This window comes from Ranitomeya imitator, chromosome 4 (assembly GCF_032444005.1).
Source record: "Ranitomeya imitator isolate aRanImi1 chromosome 4, aRanImi1.pri, whole genome shotgun sequence".
NCBI lineage: Eukaryota > Metazoa > Chordata > Amphibia > Anura > Dendrobatidae > Ranitomeya > Ranitomeya imitator.
Window position 1 is genome coordinate 379,075,253 of NC_091285.1, and position 23,016 is coordinate 379,098,268.

Genomic DNA, 23,016 nt, shown 5'->3' on the forward strand with positions numbered 1-23,016 from the left:
ACTGAATAGAGAAATATATGGGGCCCATTATACTGAATGGAGGACTATGTGATGGCCATAATACTGTATGGAACATTATATGGGGCTCATAATACTGTACGGAGGACTATATTAGGACTCTTTATATGGAATAGAGGACAATGTAGAACCCATAATTGTGTACGGAGAAGTATGTGGTGCTCATAATACTGTTTGGAGGACTATGTGGTGCCCATAATACACTATGGATGACTATATGGTGCCCATAATACTGTTTAGAGGACTATGTGGTGCCAATGATACTGTATGGAGAACTATGTGGTGCCCTTAATACTGTATGGAGGACTATATGGTGCCCATAATACTCTATGGAGCACTATGCGGTGCCCATAATACTCTATGGAAGACTATATGGTGCCAATAATACAGTTGGTGGACTATATGGTGCCCATAATACTGTATGGGAGGACTATGTGGTTCCGATAATACTGTATGGAGGACTATGTGGTGCCCAAAATACTGTATGGAGGACTATGTGGTGCCCATAACATTATATGGAGAACTATATGGTGCCCATAATACTGTTGTAGGACTATGTGGTACCCATAATATTGTATGGAGCACTATGCGGTTCCCATAATACTATGAGGAGCAGTACATAGGAGGAAAATGACTTTGCTAGGGCGGCAAAGTTGTGAGATATGCTACTCTATGACCCTGCAGAATATAATGGCTTTTTGGGGGGGCATGGGGACCCAAATAGAATTTCTATGCAAGTTTTATAAAGATTTTAAACATCAGAAGAACCTGTCACATTGTACATGCGGTCTGATCTGTGAACAGCATAGTGTTGAGAAGGAGAAGCTGAGCAGGATGAGATATAGTTTATTTTGGAAATTATTCAGCAAAAATGTTGTTTACTCATCGACATCCCTGGCATATGTATGCATAGGAGTCCAGGGTTTGGTCCTACTAGTCACTGAAATGAAAATAAGAGTGCATTTGCCCAAGGTCCAGAGTTCACCGCAGTTCAGGCTGTGAGGGAGCGCAGCTTCAGTGATATCACTGCTAGTCACTGGAGCTGCTCTCAGCAGCTCATTCATCAGTGGTTTTCAGCCTGGACGGTCGCATCTTGGCACTGTCTTGGTTGAAAACTGTATATCCCCCAAATATGGATTACTGCGCAGGACACAATGATGGACAGGTATGGTACATTGTTGGTTCGTTATTTTTATTTTTAATACAGGAGATCGAGGGCGTCGCATGGATTAGGAGTAATAATTAGTGATGAGCGAATATACTCGTTACTCGAGATTTCCCGAGCATGCTCGGGTGTCCTCCGAGTATTTTTTTAGTGCTCGGAGATTTAGTTTTCATTGCCGCAGCTGAATGATTTACAGCTGTTAGCCAGGCTATGTACATGTGGGGGTTGCCTGGTTGCTAGGGAATCCCCACATGTAATCAAGCAGGCTAGTAGCTGTAAATCATTCAGCTGCGGCGAAGAAAACGAAATCTCCAAGCACTAAAATATACTTGGAGGACACCCGAGCGTGCTCGGGAAATCTCAAGTAACGAGTATATTCGCTCATTACTAGTAATAATCAAATAGGAAAACTATGTTATGTTTTATTTCATTAAAAGACTTTATTCTGTGTCTTTATTTAACATGTAACAACTATAGGATTCGTAATGGATAGGTGTCTTATTGACACCTCTCCATTACTAAGCAGTGGGCTTGATGTCACCTTACAATACAAAGGTGACATCCACCCCCACAACTATTACCCCACTTGCCACCGCTACAGGGCAAGTGGGTAGAGCGATGCTAAGTGCCAATATCCATGGCCCCTTCCTAGGCTATTAAAATCAGCCCGCAGCTGCCTGCATAGCCTTTGCTGGTTATTAATTCTAGGGAGACCCCACATCATTTTTTTGGGGGGCTCCCCTATTTTAATAGCCAGTAAAGGCTAAGTATAAAGCTGTGAGCTGATATTTATAACCTGGGAAGCTCCATGGGTATTTCCCCCTTCCCAGGGTATAAACATCTGCCCTCAGTCGCTGGCTTTCCCTCTGTTGGTTGCGAAAATTGCATGGGAGCCCACGCCATTTATTTCCGTAAAATAATCTTTTATTAATTAAATACATGTCCAGGATTTGCACACAAACTGTACTAATTGTATTTGTCACTGACCTATATATCTACATATTCTATATGTATTTATTGTATGTAATCCATCTCTTCTATTCTGTCAGCTCCTGCAGTGATTTTACAGAAGCCAGCAGATGTATTAACAGCTTTTCTTCTATCTATCTTTCTGTGCAATATAAATACATATACCCGTATATACTCGAGTATAAGCCGAGATTTTCAGCCCACTTTTGTGGGCTGAAAGTCCCCCTCTCGGCTTATACTCGAGTCATACCCAGGGGTCGGCAGGGGAGGGGGAGCGGGGGCTGTCTAATTATACTTACCTGCTCCTGGCGCGGTCCCTGCAGGTCCCTGGCTTCCCGGCGCCAGCAGCTTCCTCCTGTACTGAGCGGTCACATGGTACCGCTCATTACAGCAATGAATATGCGGTTCCACCTCCCATAGAGGTGGAGCCACATATTCATTACTGTAATGAGCGGTAACGGTGACCGCTCACTACAGGAAGAAGCTGCAGCGCCGGGGAAGCAGGGACTGCACAGCGCCAGGAGCAGGTAAGTATAACGGGGAGGGGGAGCGCTGCACTGCGCGATACTCGCCTGCTCCTCGTTTCGGCGCTGCTCCATCTTCAGCAGTGGCGCTCAGGTCAGAGGGCGCGGTGACGTAGTAAGTGCGCGCCCGCAGCCTGAACGCCAGTGCTGAAGATGGAGCGGCACCAAAACGATCAGCACGTGAATATTGAAAGCACTGGGGGCCTGAGCGACGGAGAGGTGAGTATGTGATTTTTTTTTTTAATCACAGAAAATGGGGCATGTGTCTGTATGGAGCATCTATGGGGCCATAACGTTTGTGCAGCACTATAAGGGGCCATAACGTTTGTGCAGCACTATAAGGGGCCATAACGTTTGTGCAGCACTGTATGGGGCCATAACATTTGTGCAGCACTATATGGGGCCATAACGCTTGTGCAGCATTATATGGGGCCATAATGTTTGTGCAGCACTATAAGGGGCTATAACGTTTTTGCAGCACTATAAGGGGCCATAACGTTTGTGCAGCACTGTATGGGGCCATAACGTTTGTGCAGCACTATATGGGGCCATAGTGTTTGTGCAGCACTATAAGGGGCCATAATGTTTGTGCAGCACTATGAAGGGCCATAACGTTTGTGCAGCACTATAAGGGGCCATAACGTTTGTGCAGCACTATAAGGGGCCATAACGTTTGTGCAGCACTATAAGGGGCCATAACGTTTGTGCAGCACTATAAGGGGCCATAACGTTTGTGCAGCATTATATGGGGCCATAATGTTTGTGCAGCACTATATGGGGCCATAATGTTTGAGCAGCACTATAAGGGGCCATAACGTTTGTGCAGCACTATATGGGGCAAGTGTCTGTATGGGGCCATAATCAATGTTTGTGCAGCACTATATGGGGCAAATATCTTTATGGAGCATCTTATGGGGCCATAATCAGCATTTGCGCAGCATGACATTGGTATTGTTCGATAGCTTAGTCGGATCCTCCTATCTTCAGGCCCCCCTCCAAAGTACCCAAATAAACCCCAACCCCAATAAAGACAGGATTCAAAACTTGGATAATAATTGGCCACAGTGGCCTTTATTATAAACATTAGGGTTGAGCGACCTTCACTTTTATAGGATCGGGTCGGGTTTCACGAAACCCGACGTTTGGAAAAGTCGGGTCGAGTGAAATCGGCCGATCCTATAAAAAAGTCGGGGTCGGGGTCGGCCGAAACTCGAAACCCAATGCAGTGCATTGGGTTTCCATGGTTCCCAGAGTCTGAAGGAGCGGAAACTCTCCTTCAGGCCCTGGGATCCATATTTAAGTGTAAAATATAGAATTAAAATAAAAAATATTGCAATACTTACCCTCTGACGCGCCCTGGTACTAACCGGCAGCCTTCCTCCTTCGAATCCGCGCTTCTAGGACCTTGCCGTGACGTCGCGGTGACGTCGCGGCTTGTGATTGGCCGCGCGGCCGCCCATGTGACCGCTCGCGCGGCCAATCACAAGCCGCGACGTCACCCGCGACGTCACCGAAGGTCCTGGAAGGGCTGATTCTTAGGAAGGAAGGCTGTCGGAAGGAAGCAGGGCGCTTCCGAGGGTGAGTATATTCCTATTAGGTATATACTCACCCTCGGAAGCGCCCTGCTTCCTTCCGACAGCCTTCCTTCCTAAGAATCAGCCCTTCCAGGACCTTCGGTGACGTCGCGGCTTGTGATTGGCCGCGCGAGCGGTCACATGGGCGGCCGCGCGGCCAATCACAAGCCGCGACGTCACCGCGACGTCACGGCAAGGTCCTAGAAGCGCGGATTCGAAGGAGGAAGGCTGCCGGTTAGTACCAGGGCGCGTCAGAGGGTAAGTATTGCAATATTTTTTATTTTAATTCTATATTTTACACTTTAATCTGAATTCCGATACCAATTCCCGATATCTTAAACATATCGGGAATCGGGATCGGAATTCCGATTCCAGATTCAAAAGATCGCCGACTTCATGGCCGACCCCCCACTGGGGTCGGGTCGGGTTTCATGAAACCCGACCTTGCCAAAAGTCGGCGACTTTTGAACAATTTCGACCCGTTTCGCTCAACCCTAATAAACATACAAACATTAACGGTAAAGTAACGTTGGGAGGTCCTTGAAGCTCCAAACTGGTGGTAAACCATAATATATAGAGTGGACAGAAAACCAGACCATAATTTACTCCCAGCCGCAACCACCTGGCTCGGGAGCAATAAAATACCCCGAAGGGCTACCATTGTCCACTTAACACCTGGGACTCCGGGCTCACCGTTGCCAAGATCCCCCCCAAACCACCAGACCCGAAACCAAACTTTACACCAACTGAAGAATCCGTATCCCGACGGATCCCCCAGGCCAATTTAGTAGCCACTCCAAGGACCCCTCCCACCGCTACCAGCCACCATGACCCGGAGCAACTTAGCCCCAAAAAACACTCCAAAAGAGAAAACGGAAAAACAGGGCGGGCGGGTGGGAAATCACTATTCGCCTCCAGAGCGGGAACTGGCCAGCCCCAACCCTCCTAGCCCTATATTCCCCCCCTCCCCTAAAACATGTTCCCACCCCCCTCTATCCTCCCTCTCCAAACCCCTGTTATGAAAGCCTGCACGTACGCCGTCTGGGGGGGAGGGGACGGCTCGATCCGGCCTGCTCATTATATTGGGCAAATATTGAGGGGTGCAGTTTTTAGAATGGTGTCACTTTTGGGTATTTTCTGTCATTTAGACCCCTCAAAGTGACTTCAAATGTGAGGTGGTCCCTAAAAAAAAGGTTTTGTAATTTTTTATGGAAAATTGAGAAATCGATGATTAACGTTTTTAACCATCTAATTTTCTAACAACAAAAAAATGATGTTTCCAAAATTGTGCTGTGGGGAATGTTATGTATTAACTATTTTGTGATAGAACTTTCTGACTTAAGGGCATAAGAATTAAAAGTTTGAAAATTGTGAAACATAGAAAATTTCTGCCAAATTTCTGCTTTTTTTCCACAAATAAACGTAAGTCAAGATATGTTACCACTATCATGAGGTACAATATGCCACGAAAAAACAATCTCAGATTCAGTGGGATCCGTTGAAGCGTTCCAGAGTCATAACCTTATAAACTGAAAGTGGTCAGAATTGTAAAATTTGTATTGGTCATTAAGGTCAAAATTGGCTCGGTCATTAAGCGGTTAAACAAGGATTATCACATAAATATAGGATTTCACACAACATAAGGTAAATGGTAATAGCAGGTGTATGAACCAGGAAACATGGTAATTTGATTACTAGGATTAGCCTTTAGCAGCGGAAATCATTAGAATATTTATAAAAGAAATCATGTATCTGGACTCTACAGCAGATTCATGAAATGGTATATAGGCAATAAGCGGCTTCTTAGGCTACTTTCACACTGGCGTTTTTTTTTTAATACGTCGCAATGCGTCGTTTAGGGGAAAAAACGCATCCTGCAAAATTGTTTGCAGGATGCGTTTTTGCCCCATAGAGTTACATTACCGATGCATTGCGGCCTTGTATACTGGAAGGGCAGCGTTCCTGCGTCCTGCTGTGTGGTGACACAGGAACGCTGCCCTTCCAGTATACAAGGCCTTCCTTTTTTTCCAAAGCAAGACGCAGAGGCGCCACTTAGAAACATAGGCAAACATAGGCTATTAAGGTGTGCCATCCTATATAGATCAACTACCAGGTCATACATTCTAAAAGGTTTAAACGCCCCTGGACATTACAGGGATACCTTGGTCCATAAGAACCATTCACAGTACCTGGATTAAGCGACCTTAGACTAAGACCCGGGAGGGTCGAAACGTCACCACTGTTGTGTCGCATATGCACTGTATATCAATCACCTCGTATTTGAGCTAACGTCTGTTGTTGTATTTAAATAAATTAGCATTTTGAAAAGATATTCCACCTAGGGAGTGCGGTAGATTATTATATATTGCTACTAGACCACACAGTCTGTCATACCAGCACCCCCACCCTTATATAGAGTGTAGGCTAATATTATACTTTTATAAGACCTGATCAGGCCGGCACAGGTCTTTGGAGTTATCTTGACCCACTCCTCCATGCAGATCTTCTCCAAGTTATCTAGGTTCTTTGGGTGTCTCATGTGGACTTTAATCTTGAGCTCCTTCCACAAGTTTTCAATTGGGTTAAGGTCAGGAGACTGACTAGGCCACTGCAACACCTTGATTTTTTGCCTCTTGAACCAGGCCTTGGTTTTCTTGGCTGTGTGCTTTGGGTCGTTGTCTTGTTGGAAGATGAAATGATGACCCATCTTAAGATCCTTGATGGAGGAGCGGAGGTTCTTGGCAAAAATTTCCAGGTAGGCCGTGCTATCCATCTTCCCATGGATGCGGACCAGATGGCCAGGCCCTTTGGCTGAGAAACAGCCCCACAGCATGATGCTGCCACCACCATGCTTGACTGTAGGGATGGTATTCTTGGGGTCGTATGCAGTGCCATCCAGTCTCCAAACGTCACGTGTGTGGTTGGCACCAAAGATCTCGATCTTGGTCTTATCAGACCAGAGAACCTTGAACCAGTCAGTCTCAGAGTCCTCCAAGTGATCATGAGCAAACTGTAGACGAGCCTTGACATAACGCTTTGAAAGTAAAGGTACCTTACGGACTCGTCTGGAACAGGGACCATTGCGGTGGAGTACGTTACTTATGGTATTGACTGAAACCAATGTCCCTTCTGCCATGAGATCTTCCCGGAACTCCTTCCTTGTTGTCCTTGGGTTAGCCTTGACTCTTTGGACAAGCCTGGCCTCGGCACGGGAGGAAACTTTCAAAGGCTGTCCAGGCCGTGGAAGGCTAACAGTAGTTCCATAAGCCTTCCACTTCCGGATGATGCTCCCAACAGTGGAGACAGGTAGGTCCAACTCCTTGGAAAGGGTTTTGTACCCCTTGCCAGCCTTGTGACCCTCCACGATCATGTCTCTGATGGCCTTGGAATGTTCCTTTGTCTTTCCCATGTTGACCATGTATGAGTGCTGTTCACAAGTTTGGGGAGGGTCTTAAATAGTCAGAAAAGGCTGGAAAAAGAGATAATTAATCCAAACATGTGAAGCTCATTGTTCTTTGTGCCTGAACTACTTCTGAATACTTTAGGGGAACCAAACAGAATTCTGGTGGGTTGAGGGGTTGAATAATAAATGACCCTCTGAAAAGACTTTTCACAATTTAAAAAAAAAAATAAACAAAGAAATAACATTCTTTTTTGCTGCAGTGCATTTCACACTTCCAGGCTCATCTACAGTCCAAATGTCACAATGCCAAGTTAATTCCAAATGTGTAAACCTGCTAAATCTGCAGGGGGTTGAATACTACTTGTAGGCACTGTATGAGATGCACATATATAGTAAGACAACTGTAAAAGCACACAATGTGCAGGCATGCAACACTGTCAATAATATAATAACACCTCCTGTCGCCTCCAGCTCAAAAATATCTCCAGGATCCGTCCTTTCCTCAACCCCCAATCTACTAAAATGCTTGTGCACGCCCTCATCATTTCCTGCCTTGACTACTGCAACATCCTTTTCTGTGGCCTCCCTGCTAACACCCTTGCACCTCTCCAGTCCATTCTTAACTCTGCTGCCCGACTAATTCATCTCTCTCCTCGCTACTCCTCCGCTTCCCCCCTCTGCAGATCTCTTCACTGGCTCCCATTCCCTCAGCGTATACAGTTCAAATTACTACTACTGACCTTCAAAGCCATCCATAACCTGTCTCCTCCATATATCTCTGAACTAATCTCCCGATATCTTCCCTCACGTGATCTCCGGTCCTCCCAAGACCTCCTCTCCTCCACACTTATTCGCTCCTCATCCAATCGCCTCCAAGACTTCTCCCGAATATCCCCCATCCTCTGGAACTCTCTGCCCCAACATGTCCGACTATCACAGTCGGATCCTTCAGACGGAACCTGAAAACTCATATCTTCAGGAAAGCCTACAGCCTGCACTGACCCCGCCGCCTACTGATCACTACCGAAGCTACCGCCTCACCAACACCGGAGCTCCTGCAACCCTCAACCTACTGTCTCCTTCCCCATAATCCTGTAGAATGTAAGCCCGCAAGGGCAGGGTCCTCGCCCCTCTGTATCAGTCCGTCATTGTTAGTTTGTTTACTGTATGTGATATCTGTAACTTGTATGTAACCCCTTCTCATGTACAGCACCATGGAATCAATGGTGCTATTTAAATAAATAATAATAATAATAATGAAAATAAAGATCAGACATACCTATAAGGACTAAAGGCATAGTTACCAATGGGGGAGGGCCCGGAGGACCCACCACACCCGACGCGCGTTTTGCAAAAAATGCTTCGTGCAGGGGTGGTCGGGTACTGGTCAGTTGTAGCATATATGCTTAGAGTAGCCAATGATAGAGACAGCACGTAATTGAACATTCATAGTCACCTGAGGAGGAATAACGGTCGCTTAAACAGATAGAAAACCCAGCGATAGTAGCAGGGATCTGGCGTCGGTAACCCCGGAAGTAGAAGAAAGCATTACCGGGTCAGAAAGCCGCACCTGCGCACTAATCTGCCCATGCTTGGGGAGTGAATGAAATGCCAATTCAGGATACCAGAGGAGGGGCAGCTCCCGTAATGTCAGTGTGACATAACCAGTGCCACCCACAAACCAGCGCCTATACCATAGAGTCGGATCCGTATGCAAGGAAAAAATATAAATAATATGTATATATATATATATATATATATATAACGCTGATGTGCACAAGTAAATTGCCTGAAATAGTAAAATAAGGTTTGTATAAAACGCAAAACGTCTTACAAAAAACGGAAAAAACCCCGCATGCCCTGACAGAACCGGGAGCGTAAAACATTATAATCCTAAAAGTAGGAAGAGAACTAGGATTATATACATAGACACATAACTAGATTATAGCCATATGTGTGTGCCCAAAGATAAACACCACATAAATAATTTAAATAAAAAATAAAAATAATATTTGACCCATTATTGTGAGAAGACATCTAAACCATAAATAACACCAGTGTATACAATAACGTTTATATGTAAACTGATAACTCGTAGTAATTTATTCTTTATCACTCGGGTAGCGTGCACCTTGCGTACACACCCGTTATTCACTTTTTACTTCACGATTTTAGATATGATTGCTTTATACTTCACATTAGTAGTTGAGTATAGGTATTCACTCATCAGTTAACCTTTTTGTGGGATATTTAACTGTACTCTTTAGGGGCGAAACACATGTAGCCAGATATTACAGTATAGTTTTTGTGGTGTTTTGGGATCCATTGCATGCTCTCGGTATGGCATTTCTTCTGATTAGTCGTCCCCGCTGTATACAGTCACATTTCTTAACGCTAACAATGGTTAACGCTATGGCCCTGGGCTCAAATAGGCATGTCAGCTTCCTCCCAGTCTAAGACATAATGATAGGGACTTCAGGTTTGTCACAGATGACAGTTATGATAATGTCTATAAAGTGTGGCGCTATATTATTTATTATGCTTAATTGTATAGCGCCATCATATTCCTCAGCAGTTTAAAGTTATTATCATCTCTGTCCTCATTGGGGCTCACAATCTAAATTCCCTATCGGTATGTCTTGGTGTGTGGGAGCAAACGGATTACCCGGAGGAAGCCCACGCAAACACGGGGAGAACATACAAACTCCTTACAGATGTTGCCCATGGTGGGATTTGAACCCAGGTCCCCAGCATGGCAAGGCTGCAGTGCTAACCACTGAGTCACCTTGCAAAAACAAGCATAATAATTATTTTAGAATAAATGCATTAGGGTCTTTCACTGACTGTATACAGCATTCTGCGTGGGTGAAATTCCTAGAGTATAGATCTTCGCTGTTTTTTTTTTATACATCACATTAATGAATCAAAATTTGTGGGAAATTGTACCATGAATAACGTCCAATCAGTCCTGAAAATGGCATCAGCTCCGTACAATAAATCCACTACTTTTACATTGATGCCCTACTCTTAGGAAAGGGCATCAACGTCCGATCAGCCGAGGTCCGGCACTCCCGCCAATCAGCTGTCGGCGGTGGTGGCCGCCAGCCGGAAGTACTTACTCGCGGAGCTGGCCACCTACTTCTTTGATGTACTTGTATGGCAGTGGTCATCTCTAGCACCAAGTATCATTTCTGCAAATTACCAGAGTTGGCTGAAGAATTAACGTCTTGAGAAAAGCAAACTTTCCAAGGTAATGAGACAATTGCTGGCAGATCACTAAGGCTGTGGTGCCAATATGTGCACTAGAACTTTATAAGCCGAGTTTACCTTTAGTGTTGTTCGTATTAAAGATACTTATGGTATTAGTACTTTAGAGACAGGTTATACGGCACGTCTCTACACATATATAATCAGAATCTATAGTGAATAGTGCTATAAACTTGTTGGTTTTGTCCTCCAAGTTCAAGAAGCATGGCGACAGCTAAATCTCTCATGAATGGTGTGTTCACACAAAGGTTTTATTTAGATGGTAAAAACCCAACATGGTTTTCAAAAGAAATCCAAGTAAAAATCTATATTTTTTCCCCCACTAGGTTCTCGCATCTTTTATTTTTCTCCACTTGGTTTGTAGAGCTTTGCTTGGAAGAAAAAAAACACTTCGCTGTTTGAACAGCAATGGGGTCTTCCTATAGAAATCAATAAGAAGTTTATTCCAATCGTGTTTAAAACCGTTTTTAATTTGGATTTTGACGCAAAATCGATTCCAAATTTAATGTAAAGACCATCCACATACCCTTAAAGGATGTATCAGTGTAATCTATCTTTTTTAATTCAGAGAGGGGTGTATTCCTGGATTACAGACCTAGATAGCATCTCCTGTGAGGGCTACAGTGTGACACATCATTAAAGGGGCTGTCTGGCCTTAGGCTACAAGTCTGCAGCCACTGTATGTGACACTTAGAGTGACTGCAGACTTTTACCTAAGATCAGACAACCCCTTTAAGACATTAAAGGAGTGTCCCACTAGCTGTAAAACCCCTTTGTAAATAAGGTAGACCCCCTGTAAGATAAAAATAACAGATACTCATATCACACATCAGCAATCGGTGTCACTCCAGTGATGCCAGCGCTGGGCCCTCCATGACATTGGTAAGTTACATGAACGCTGCAGCTAATTAGTCACTTCTCTGCAGAGCTCAGGTGAGCCCCGAGAGACTCAATGCTGACATCGCTGGCATGGAGGCGGATGAGGGAGTTGAGTATCTGTTATTTTTTCATTTTATAAGGGCGACTACTGCAATTAAAAAGAAAAAAAAAGAACTTTCCAAAGAAGTAAAACTAATGTTTTTTTAAGTGCAGTTAATATATTTTATATTTATACTAGCTATTGAACCCGTTCTACGCCCGGGTGGCGAGCATTTATATTGGTATATGGTCTCCATCCTGGTATGTGCTGCTCCATCCTGCGTCCCCATCCTGTCATGTGCTGCTCCATCCTGCGCCCCCATTCTGTCATGAGCTGCTCCCATCCTGCGCCCCCGTTCTGTCATGTGCTGCTCCAATCCTGTGCCTCCATTCTGTCATTTGCTGCTCCCATCCTGTCATGTGCTGCTCCCATCCTGCGCCCCCGTTCTGTCATGTGCTGCTCCCATCCTGCGCCTCCATTCTGTCATTTGCTGCTCCCATCCTGTCATGTGCTGCTCCCATCCTGCGCCCCCGTTCTGTCATGTGCTGCTCCCATCCTGCGCCTCCATTCTGTCATTTGCTGCTCCCATCCTGTCATGAGCTGCTCCCATCCTGCGCCCCCGTTCTGTCATGTGCTGCTCCCATCCTGCGCCTCCATTCTGTCATTTGCTGCTCCCATCCTGTCATGTGCTGCTCCCATCCTGCGCCCCCGTTCTGTCATGTGCTGCTCCCATCCTGCACCCCTGTTCTGTCATGTGCTGCTCCCATCCTGCGCCCCCGTTCTGTCATGTGCTGCTCCCATCCTGCTCCCCTGTTCTGTCATGTGCTGCTGCCATCCTGCGCCCGTTCTGTCATGTGCTGCTGCCATCCTGTGCCCGTTCTGTCATGTGCTGCTCCCATCCTGCGCCTCCGTTCTGTCATGTGCTGCTGCCATCCTGCACCCCCATTCTGTCATGTGCTGCTGCCATCCTGCGTCCCCATCCTGTCATGTGCTGCTCCATCCTGCGCCCCCATTCTGTCATGAGCTGCTCCCATCCTGCGCCCCCGTTCTGTCATGTGCTGCTCCAATCCTGTGCCTCCATTCTGTCATTTGCTGCTCCCATCCTGTCATGTGCTGCTCCCATCCTGCGCCCCCGTTCTGTCATGTGCTGCTCCCATTCTGCGCCTCCATTCTGTCATTTGCTGCTCCCATCCTGTCATGTGCTGCTCCCATCCTGCGCCCCCGTTCTGTCATGTGCTGCTCCCATCCTGCGCCTCCATTCTGTCATTTGCTGCTCCCATCCTGTCATGAGCTGCTCCCATCCTGCGCCCCCGTTCTGTCATGTGCTGCTCCCATCCTGCGCCTCCATTCTGTCATTTGCTGCTCCCATCCTGTCATGTGCTGCTCCCATCCTGCGCCCCCGTTCTGTCATGTGCTGCTCCCATCCTGCACCCCTGTTCTGTCATGTGCTGCTCCCATCCTGCGCCCCCGTTCTGTCATGTGCTGCTCCCATCCTGCTCCCCTGTTCTGTCATGTGCTGCTGCCATCCTGCGCCCGTTCTGTCATGTGCTGCTGCCATCCTGCGCCCGTTCTGTCATGTGCTGCTCCCATCCTGCGCCTCCGTTCTGTCATGTGCTGCTGCCATCCTGCACCCCCGTTCTGTCATGTGCTGCTGCCATCCTGCGTCCCCATCCTGTCATGTGCTGCTCCATCCTGCGCCCCCATTCTGTCATGAGCTGCTCCCATCCTGCGCCCCCGTTCTGTCATGTGCTGCTCCAATCCTGTGCCTCCATTCTGTCATTTGCTGCTCCCATCCTGTCATGTGCTGCTCCCATCCTGCGCCCCCGTTCTGTCATGTGCTGCTCCCATCCTGCGCCTCCATTCTGTCATTTGCTGCTCCCATCCTGTCATGTGCTGCTCCCATCCTGCGCCCCCGTTCTGTCATGTGCTGCTCCCATCCTGCGCCTCCATTCTGTCATTTGCTGCTCCCATCCTGTCATGAGCTGCTCCCATCCTGCGCCCCCGTTCTGTCATGTGCTGCTCCCATCCTGCGCCTCCATTCTGTCATTTGCTGCTCCCATCCTGTCATGTGCTGCTCCCATCCTGCGCCCCCGTTCTGTCATGTGCTGCTCCCATCCTGCGCCTCCATTCTGTCATTTGCTGCTCCCATCCTGTCATGAGCTGCTCCCATCCTGCGCCCCCGTTCTGTCATGTGCTGCTCCCATCCTGCGCCTCCATTCTGTCATTTGCTGCTCCCATCCTGTCATGTGCTGCTCCCATCCTGCGCCCCCGTTCTGTCATGTGCTGCTCCCATCCTGCGCCTCCATTCTGTCATTTGCTGCTCCCATCCTGTCATGAGCTGCTCCCATCCAGCGCCCCCGTTCTGTCATTTGCTGCTCCCATCCTGTCATGTGCTGCTCCCATCCTGCGCCCCCGTTCTGTCATGTGCTGCTCCCATCCTGCACCCCCGTTCTGTCATGTGCTGCTCCCATCCTGCGCCCCCGTTCTGTCATGTGCTGCTCCCATCCTGCTCCCCTGTTCTGTCATGTGCTGCTGCCATCCTGCGCCCGTTCTGTCATGTGCTGCTGCCATCCTGCGCCCGTTCTGTCATGTGCTGCTCCCATCCTGCGCCTCCGTTCTGTCATGTGCTGCTCCCATCCTGCGCCCCCGTTCTGTCATGTGCTGCTGCCATCCTGCGCCCCCGTTCTGTCAAGTGCTGCTGCCATCCTGCGCCCGTTCTGTCATGTGCTGCTCCCATCCTGCTCCCCTGTTCTGTCATGTGCTGCTCCCATCCTGCACCCGTTCTGTCATGTGCTGCTGCCATCCTGCGCCCGTTCTGTCATGTGCTGCTGCCATCCTGCGCCCGTTCTGTCATGTGCTGCTGCCATCCTGCGCCCGTTCTGTCATGTGCTGCTCCCATCCTGCGCCCGTTCTGTCATGTGCTGCTGCCATCCTGCGCCCGTTCTGTCATGTGCTGCTGCCATCCTGCGCCCGTTCTGTCATGTGCTGCTGCCATCCTGCGCCCGTTTTGTCATGTGCTGCTGCCATCCTGCGCCACCATTGTATTATATGCCCCCCGTATGCTGCTGCCATATAAAAAAAAAAAAATGCCATACTCACCTATCGTCCGGCTCCACTGCAGGTGTGTCTTCAAGAAAATGGCGCCGGAAAGCGCGGACTGCGCAGGCGCCGATTCCTGCTGCCGGAATCGGCGCCTGCGCAGTCCGCGCTTTCCGGCGCCATTTTCTTGAAGACACACCTGCAGTGGAGCCGGAGTGTGTCTTCAAAAAATAGCGCCGGAAAGCGCGGACTGCGCAGGCGCCGATTCCGGCAGCAGGAATTGGCGCCTGCGCAGTCCGCGCTTTCCGGCGCCGGCGTCACAGCAGAGGAGCCGGGAGACGGAGCCGCACGCAGCGCTGGAACGGAGGACAGGTGAATGTAATACTCACCCTCCTGGCGCGTCCACGGTCCCTGACTCTCCGGTGGAGATCGCGGTATGCGTTCAGTGTTTACGCATACCGCGATCTCCTGGGAGCGTCACTCTGTGGGGGCCAGACTGCGCCGGCGCTTGCTCCTGCGCAGTCTATAAAGGCTTCGGACAGAGTGACGCTCCCAGCGTTATATTATAGATGTTCTTTACACAAAGCATCAAACTTAGTGGTCAAAATATGTTCCCTTTCACCAGTAGCCTATAAACAGTGCTGCCATCATCAGCTTCTTCTATAGCTGGAAGAACATTCTATAATGTTTATACATTTATCTACGGCCAGAATTTACAAGACAAACTGAAGATATTATTAAAGGGGTATTCCCATCTCCAAGATCCTACCCCAACATGTAGTAGGTGTAATAATAATAATATTAGCCAATACCTCTATTTAGAAATGTAGTGTAGTTTTTCTGATTCACTATGTCTCTTTTCTCATGTGCAGGCATTGCAGGACCTTAGGTATCCATGGTTGTGACCACTAGCAACTAGCTGTCACTACATTAGTGGCTGTAACCATGAATACCTAAGGTCCTGCAGTGCTTGCACATGAGGAAAGAGACATAGCGAATCAGAAAAACTACACTACATTTCTAATTAGAGGTATTGGCTAATATTATTATTATTACACCTACTACATATTGGAATAGGATCTTGGAGATGGTAATAACCCTTTAAACATGTGTCTAAGGCTACGTTCACATTAGCGTTGCGCGCCGGTGCGTCGGCGACGCAACGCACGACGCACCAAAAACGCACGCAAAAACGCTGCGTTTTGCGACGCGTGAGTCGTTTTTTGACGAAAATCGGACGCACGAAAAATGCAACTTGTTGCATTTTCTTGCGTCCGACGCTAGCGTCGAAAACGACGCACTTGTCGGAAAACGCAACAAAAAAAACGCACGCGTCCCCCATGTTAAACATAGGGGCGCGTCGCCGACGCAACAGCGACGCACATTAGCGGAACGCTAATGTGAACGTAGCCTTAGAAGGTCTAAGTTGAACCTGATGATGTATCAAAATCCTTATAATGTAATGTGGTTGTATAGACCTGAAATTAAGATCAGCATTTTAGGAGTCCAGCTAGAGTAGGGAAATATTCAAAAATAAGTATACAGCAATTCTAATGTGGCTTTACAGAGCAAGTACATCGGCCTCATCAGGTCTGAGATTTGTTTAAAGGGAACCTGTCACCCCGAAAATCGCGGGTGAGGTAAGCCCACCGGCATCATCAGGGGCTTATCTACAGCATTACAGAATGCTGTAGATAAGCCCCCGATGTTACCTGAAAAAGGAGAAAAAGACGTTATATTATACTTACCCAGGGGCGGTCCCGCTGCTGGTCAGGTCGGATGGGCGTCTCTGGTCCGCTGCGGCGCCTCCCATCTTCTTTCTATGACGTCCTCTTCTGATCTTCAGCCACGGCTCCGGCGCAGGCGTACTTTGCTCTGCCCTGTTGAGGGCAGACAAAGTACTGCAGTGCGCAGGCGCCAGGCCTCTGACCTTTCCGGCGCCTGCGCACTGCAGTACTATCCTCTGCCCTCAAGAGGGCAGAGCAAAGTACGCCTGTGCCGGAGCCGTGGCTGAAAATCAGAAGAGGACGTCATGGAAAGAAGATGGGAGGCGCCGCAGCGGACCAGAGACACCCATCCGACCTGACCAGCAGCGGGACCGCCCCTGGGTGAGTATAATATAACGTCTTTTTCTCCTTTTTCAGGTAACATCGGGGGCTTATCTACAGCATTACAGAATGCTGTAGATAAGCCCCTGATGCCGGTGGGCTTACCTCACCCGCGATTTTCGGGGTGACAGGTTCCCTTTAACAATGTATGAGGTTTCTGAAATTTGGAGACAGATCACACTTAAATTATTACTGAGGTAATACACGTGTTATGTATACATTATAGGTCTTATTCTTTATTTCTTGTACTATTTGGAAGGATCAGGGTCATTATTTTTGCTCTATTTTTTCTTGTTGTTGCCTGTCACTTTTTTCTCCTTTATGCGGTCAGCATCCCCCATTCACCTGGATAGTAATAATCATAAAGTGACTGTAATGTTACAGATTGTGCCATATGGCGTCCATGCTGAATTATTCACTGTGGCAGGCTGGTGAGGTGCTCGGTGGTTGTGAGGGACGTCATTTGTATATTCTCCCCTTGTGGTGATAGAGGCCACACAAGCGCGGGTTTGTATTACAGGGTAGGGTGGTACTTTATAAATTAGTGACCTATCAGTAGCCAATTCTATCCAGAAAGCAAACAGTACACACCTTAGCGCTGCCCGACAAGCACACTGTCCCTGCATACCTTACTGACATCATCTGACGCATTCTTAGTGTTTTATGTATCATTTCTTAGTGTATGAAATAAACAGTATTTAATTCACCAAGACAAGCGTTCTGCGTGCGCTGACGTCATTAGAAGTCATAATAACAATAATAATTTACGCCTCATTTGTGTGGTCCCGCCCCCTCCTTGTTGTGCTCCGCCTGCTTACCAAAAAGCTGTCTGGACCTGTCACAATTAGGTATGTGCACACGTTCAGGTTTTTTCGCGATAAAAACGCGATAAAGCCGCATTAGAAACTGCAGACATATGCATCCTATCATTTAGAATGCATTCTGCAATTTTTGTGCACATGATGCGTTTTTTCCGTGAAAAAAACGCATCGCGGTAAAAAAAAAGCAGCATGTTCATTAATTTTGCGGTTTTTTTCGCGTTTTTTCCGCGATTTTATGCATTTGGAAAAACACAAGGAAAAACGCATCAAAAACGTGCAAAAAATGCATCAAAAACGTGCGAAAAAAAACGCATGCGGATTTCTGACAGAAATATCAGGTTTTTGTCATAAAAATTTCTGCCAGAAATCCTGACGTGTGCACATGGCCTAATGCCAAAGTCGCCATTTATGCAGATATGCATTAGACAAGAATGTTGTGACATTTCAAGCAGTTTTACACCAGAAAAGTTGTCCCCTTAGTGCCAAACCCACTTAGTAATGAATTTCAGATGCCCCTACAGAGAAATCTTCCACTGGGCTTGTACCCACTGACTGCCCCAGAAGCGTCCCCCCTCTATCCCTGGGTGGTGTTACCCTGGTACCCACTGACTGCCCCAGAAGCGTCCCCCCTCTATCACTGGGCGGTGTTACCCTGGTACCCACTGACTGCCCCAGAAGCGTCCCCCCTCTATCACTGGGCGGTGTTACCCTGGTACCCACTGACTGCCCCAGAAGCGTCCCCCCTCTATCACTGGGCGGTGTTACCCTGGTACCCACTGACTGCCCCAGAAGCGTCCCCCCTCTATCACTGGGCGTTGTTACCCTGGTACCCACTGACTGCCCCAGAAGCGTCCCCCCTCTATCACTGGGCGTTGTTACCCTGGTACCCACTGACTGCTCCAGAAGCGTCCCCCCTCTATCACTGGGCGGTGTTACCCTGGTACCCACTGACTGCCCCAGAAGCGTCCCCCCTCTATCACTGGGCGGTGTTACCCTGGTACCCACTGACTGCCCCAGAAGCGTCCCCCCTCTATCACTGGGCGTTGTTACCCTGGTACCCACTGACTGCTCCAGAAGCGTCCCCCCTCTATCACTGGGCGGTGTTACCCTGGTACCCACTGACTGCTCCAGAAGCGTCCCCCCTCTATCACTGGGTGGTGTTACCCTGGTACCCACTGACTGCCCCAGAAGCGTCCCCCCTCTATCACTGGGCGGTGTTACCCTGGTACCCACTGACTGCTCCAGAAGCTTCCCCCTTCTATCACTGGGCGGTGTTACCCTGGTACCCACTGACTGCCCCAGAAGCGTCCCCCCTCTATCACTGGGTGGTGTTACCCTGGTACCCACTGACTGCCCCAGAAGCGTCCCCCCTCTATCACTGGGCGGTGTTACCCTGGTACCCACTGACTGCTCCAGAAGCGTCCCCCCTCTATCACTGGGCAGTGTTACCCTGGTACCCACTGACTGCCCCAGAAGCGTCCCCCCTCTATCGCTGGGCGGTGTTACCCTGGTACCCACTGACTGCCCCAGAAGCGTCCCCCCTCTATCACTGGGTGGTGTTACCCTGGTACCCACTGACTGCCCCAGAAGCTTCCCCCTTCTATCACTGGGCGGTGTTACCCTGGTACCCACTGACTGCCCCAGAAGCGTCCCCCCTCTATCACTGGGTGGTGTTACCCTGGTACCCACTGACTGCCCCAGAAGCGTCCCCCCTCTATCACTAGGTGGTGTTACCCTGGTACCCACTGACTGCTCCAGAAGCGTCCCCCCTCTATCACTGGGTGGTGTTACCCTGGTACCCACTGACTGCCCCAGAAGCGTCCCCCCTCTATCACTGGGCGTTGTTACCCTGGTACCCACTGACTGCCCCAGAAGCGTCCCCCCTCTATCACTGGGTGGTGTTACCCTGGTACCCACTGACTGCCCCAGAAGCGTCCCCCCTCTATCACTGGGTGGTGTTACCCTGGTACCCACTGACTGCCCCAGAAGCGTCCCCCCTCTATCACTGGGCGGTGTTACCCTGGTACCCACTGACTGCCCCAGAAGCGTCCCCCCTCTATCACTGGGTGGTGTTACCCTGGTACCCACTGACTGCTCCAGAAGCGTCCCCCCTCTATCACTGGGTGGTGTTACCCTGGTACCCACTGACTGCCCCAGAAGCGTCCCCCCTCTATCACTGGGCGTTGTTACCCTGGTACCCACTGACTGCCCCAGAAGCGTCCCCCCTCTATCACTGGGCATTGTTACCCTGGTACCCACTGACTGCTCCAGAAGCGTCCCCCCTCTATCACTGGGCGGTGTTACCCTGGTACCCACTGACTGCTCCAGAAGCGTCCCCCCTCTATCACTGGGCGGTGTTACCCTGGTACCCACTGACTGCCCCAGAAGCGTCCCCCCTCTATCACTGGGTGGTGTTACCCTGGTACCCACTGACTGCCCCAGAAGCGTCCCCCCTCTATCACTGGGCGTTGTTACCCTGGTACCCACTGACTGCCCCAGAAGCGTCCCCCCTCTATCACTGGGCGTTGTTACCCTGGTACCCACTGACTGCTCCAGAAGCGTCCCCCCTCTATCACTGGGCGGTGTTACCCTGGTACCCACTGACTGCTCCAGAAGCGTCCCCCCTCTATCACTGGGCGGTGTTACCCTGGTACCCACTGACTGCCCCAGAAGCGTCCCCCCTCTATCACTGGGCGGTGTTACCCTGGTACCCACTGACTGCTCCAGAAGCGTCCCCCCTCTATCACTGGGCAGTGTTACCCTGGTACTCACTGACTGCTCCAGAAGCGTCCCCCCTCTATCACTGGGCAGTGTTACCCTGGTACCCACTGACTGCTCCAGAAGCGTCCCCCCTCTATCACTGGGTGGTGTTACCCTGGTACCCACTGACTGCCCCAGAAGCGTCCCCCCTCTATCACTGGGCGGTGTTACCCTGGTACCCACTGACTGCTCCAGAAGCTTCCCCCTTCTATCACTGGGTGGTGTTACCCTGGTACCCACTGACTGCCCCAGAAGCGTCCCCCCTCTATAACTGGGTGGTGTTACCCTGGTACCCACTGACTGCCCCAGAAGCGTCCCCCCTCTATCACTGGGTGGTGTTACCCTGGTACCCACTGACTGCCCCAGAAGCGTCCCCCCTCTATCACTGGGCAGTGTTACCCTGGTACCCACTGACTGCTCCAGAAGTGTCCCCCCTCTATCACTGGGCGGTGTTACCCTGGTACCCACTGACTGCCCCAGAAGCGTCCCCCCTCTATCACTGGGTGGTGTTACCCTGGTACCCACTGACTGCCCCAGAAGCGTCCCCCCTCTATCACTGGGTGGTGTTACCCTGGTACCCACTGACTGCCCCAGAAGCGTCCCCCCTCTATCACTGGGCAGTGTTACCCTGGTACCCACTGACTGCTCCAGAAGTGTCCCCCCTCTATCACTGGGCGGTGTTACCCTGGTACCCACTGACTGCCCCAGAAGCGTCCCCCCTCTATCACTGGGCGGTGTTACCCTGGTACCCACTGACTGCTCCAGAAGCGTCCCCCCTCTATCACTGGGTGGTGTTACCCTGGTACCCACTGACTGCCCCAGAAGCGTCCCCCCTCTATCACTGGGCGGTGTTACCCTGGTACCCACTGACTGCTCCAGAAGCGTCCCCCCTCTATCACTGGGCGGTGTTACCCTGGTACCCACTGACTGCCCCAGAAGCGTCCCCCCTCTATCACTGGGCGGTGTTACCCTGGTACAAGCAAATCTTACTCCTAGCAGTCGGACCCCCAGCGATCAGCAAGTTATTGCATATCCATAGGATAGGGGTAACATGAGTTTTTGGGAATAACCATGTAAGCAACCCAATATTGTTAGCTCATAGTACTCTCTGCTAAGGGTCCCCCTGTAAGGCAGTGACAGGACCCTGGTGTTTATTAGAACAAGGGGGGCTCCTCTACTATAAATGCTCAGTGACTACACACATGCCTTCCCTAACTCCAGCACAGTCAGCCTGATTGTCCTTAGTTATTGCAGAGCTTGCTGCACAGTCCAGCAGACACTGATAAACAGGGGACGATACCACCAGGCTTCTCCCCTAGGGGCTGTAGAGGGTCCCCATACCCTATATACAGACATGTCACTGGTGAGGGCACTGCCTGTGGCTGATTACCATGTGTAATGGGCAGGGAGCCTGGCAGCCTTTGTGCAGCCATCAGTCAGGATGGGCCAATGTGACAGCCACAGATCCTTCCTTACAGCAATGCTCCTCATGGTAATAATCATACACTCTGATAATGGAGCTGTCACGATGATCACTACTACAAATGGCTGAGATCGGAGGTAGTAATGAGGCTTCTCCATTACATAAGCTTCCAATTAAAGAGACAGGCTCAGCAGCAGCACTCCCAGTATCTATGACTGGCCTGGTACATCGCCTGTTCATTCATAGTGCCTGGCATACTGGTGGTTCATGCAAGGATGACTAACACTAGGTGTCTCAGCCTCTCTGTAGGGCAGCCCCCAGAAGTACAAGACCCTGCACAGGGGAGCACAATCCCCCTGCCCTGCACATAGAGCCCATGTAATAGGCTTAGACAAATCTGCACCTCACCTCGTTACACGCCGGTAAATTGCGCAGAGCTGTGCCCAGTACCAGCTGCAGGCAGAGGGCGAAGCTGCCCGTCCAGCAGAAGAGTCCCATTGTGGGCGATGAGCAGTGCACGCTGCCTCCGCTGTCTGCAGTCCGTGCAGAGGATGAGGAGGATGAGGAGGATGAGGAGGATGCTCCGTCACCTGCTCACCCCGAGCCTACAGGAGCAGTGACAGCCCGGCTGCTGACGTCACTGCGAGCGGGGGGAGGGGAGATGGGGGGTGCAGAGCTGTGCCGGCCCCGATGGGAGTCACTGGGACACGATCAATGGCAGGGAGGGAGGAATGGCACAAAGTGTATCTACGTGACGTGGCGTGTGTGTGTGTGTGTGTGTGTGTGTGTGTGTGTGTGTGTGTGTGTGTGTGTGTGTGTGTGTGTGTGTGTGTGTATCTGTGTGTGTGTCTGTGTGCGTGTATATTTCTGTCTATCTGTGTCTGCATCAGTGTGTGTATCTGTGTGTGTATCAGTGTGTGTATCAGTGTGTGTATCTGTGTGTGTATCAGTGTGTGTATCAGTGTGTGTATCTGTGTGTGTATCAGTGTGTGTATCAGTGTGTGTATCTGTGTGTGTATCAGTGTG

The 23,016-nt window shown here is 49.6% G+C and overlaps 1 protein-coding gene across 1 annotated transcript in view; it reads right to left on the bottom strand.

Moving 5' to 3' along the window:
- Positions 1-22,638, bottom strand: part of ELAPOR2 (endosome-lysosome associated apoptosis and autophagy regulator family member 2) — a 185,788-nt gene extending 163,150 nt beyond the window's left edge. The window contains exon 1 of the mRNA XM_069765167.1: positions 22,399-22,638. Coding sequence (XP_069621268.1) covers positions 22,399-22,488 — 90 coding nt within the window. The 5' untranslated portion in view covers positions 22,489-22,638. The remainder of the gene's footprint in view (positions 1-22,398) is intronic.
- Between the last annotated feature and the right edge of the window lie 378 nt (positions 22,639-23,016).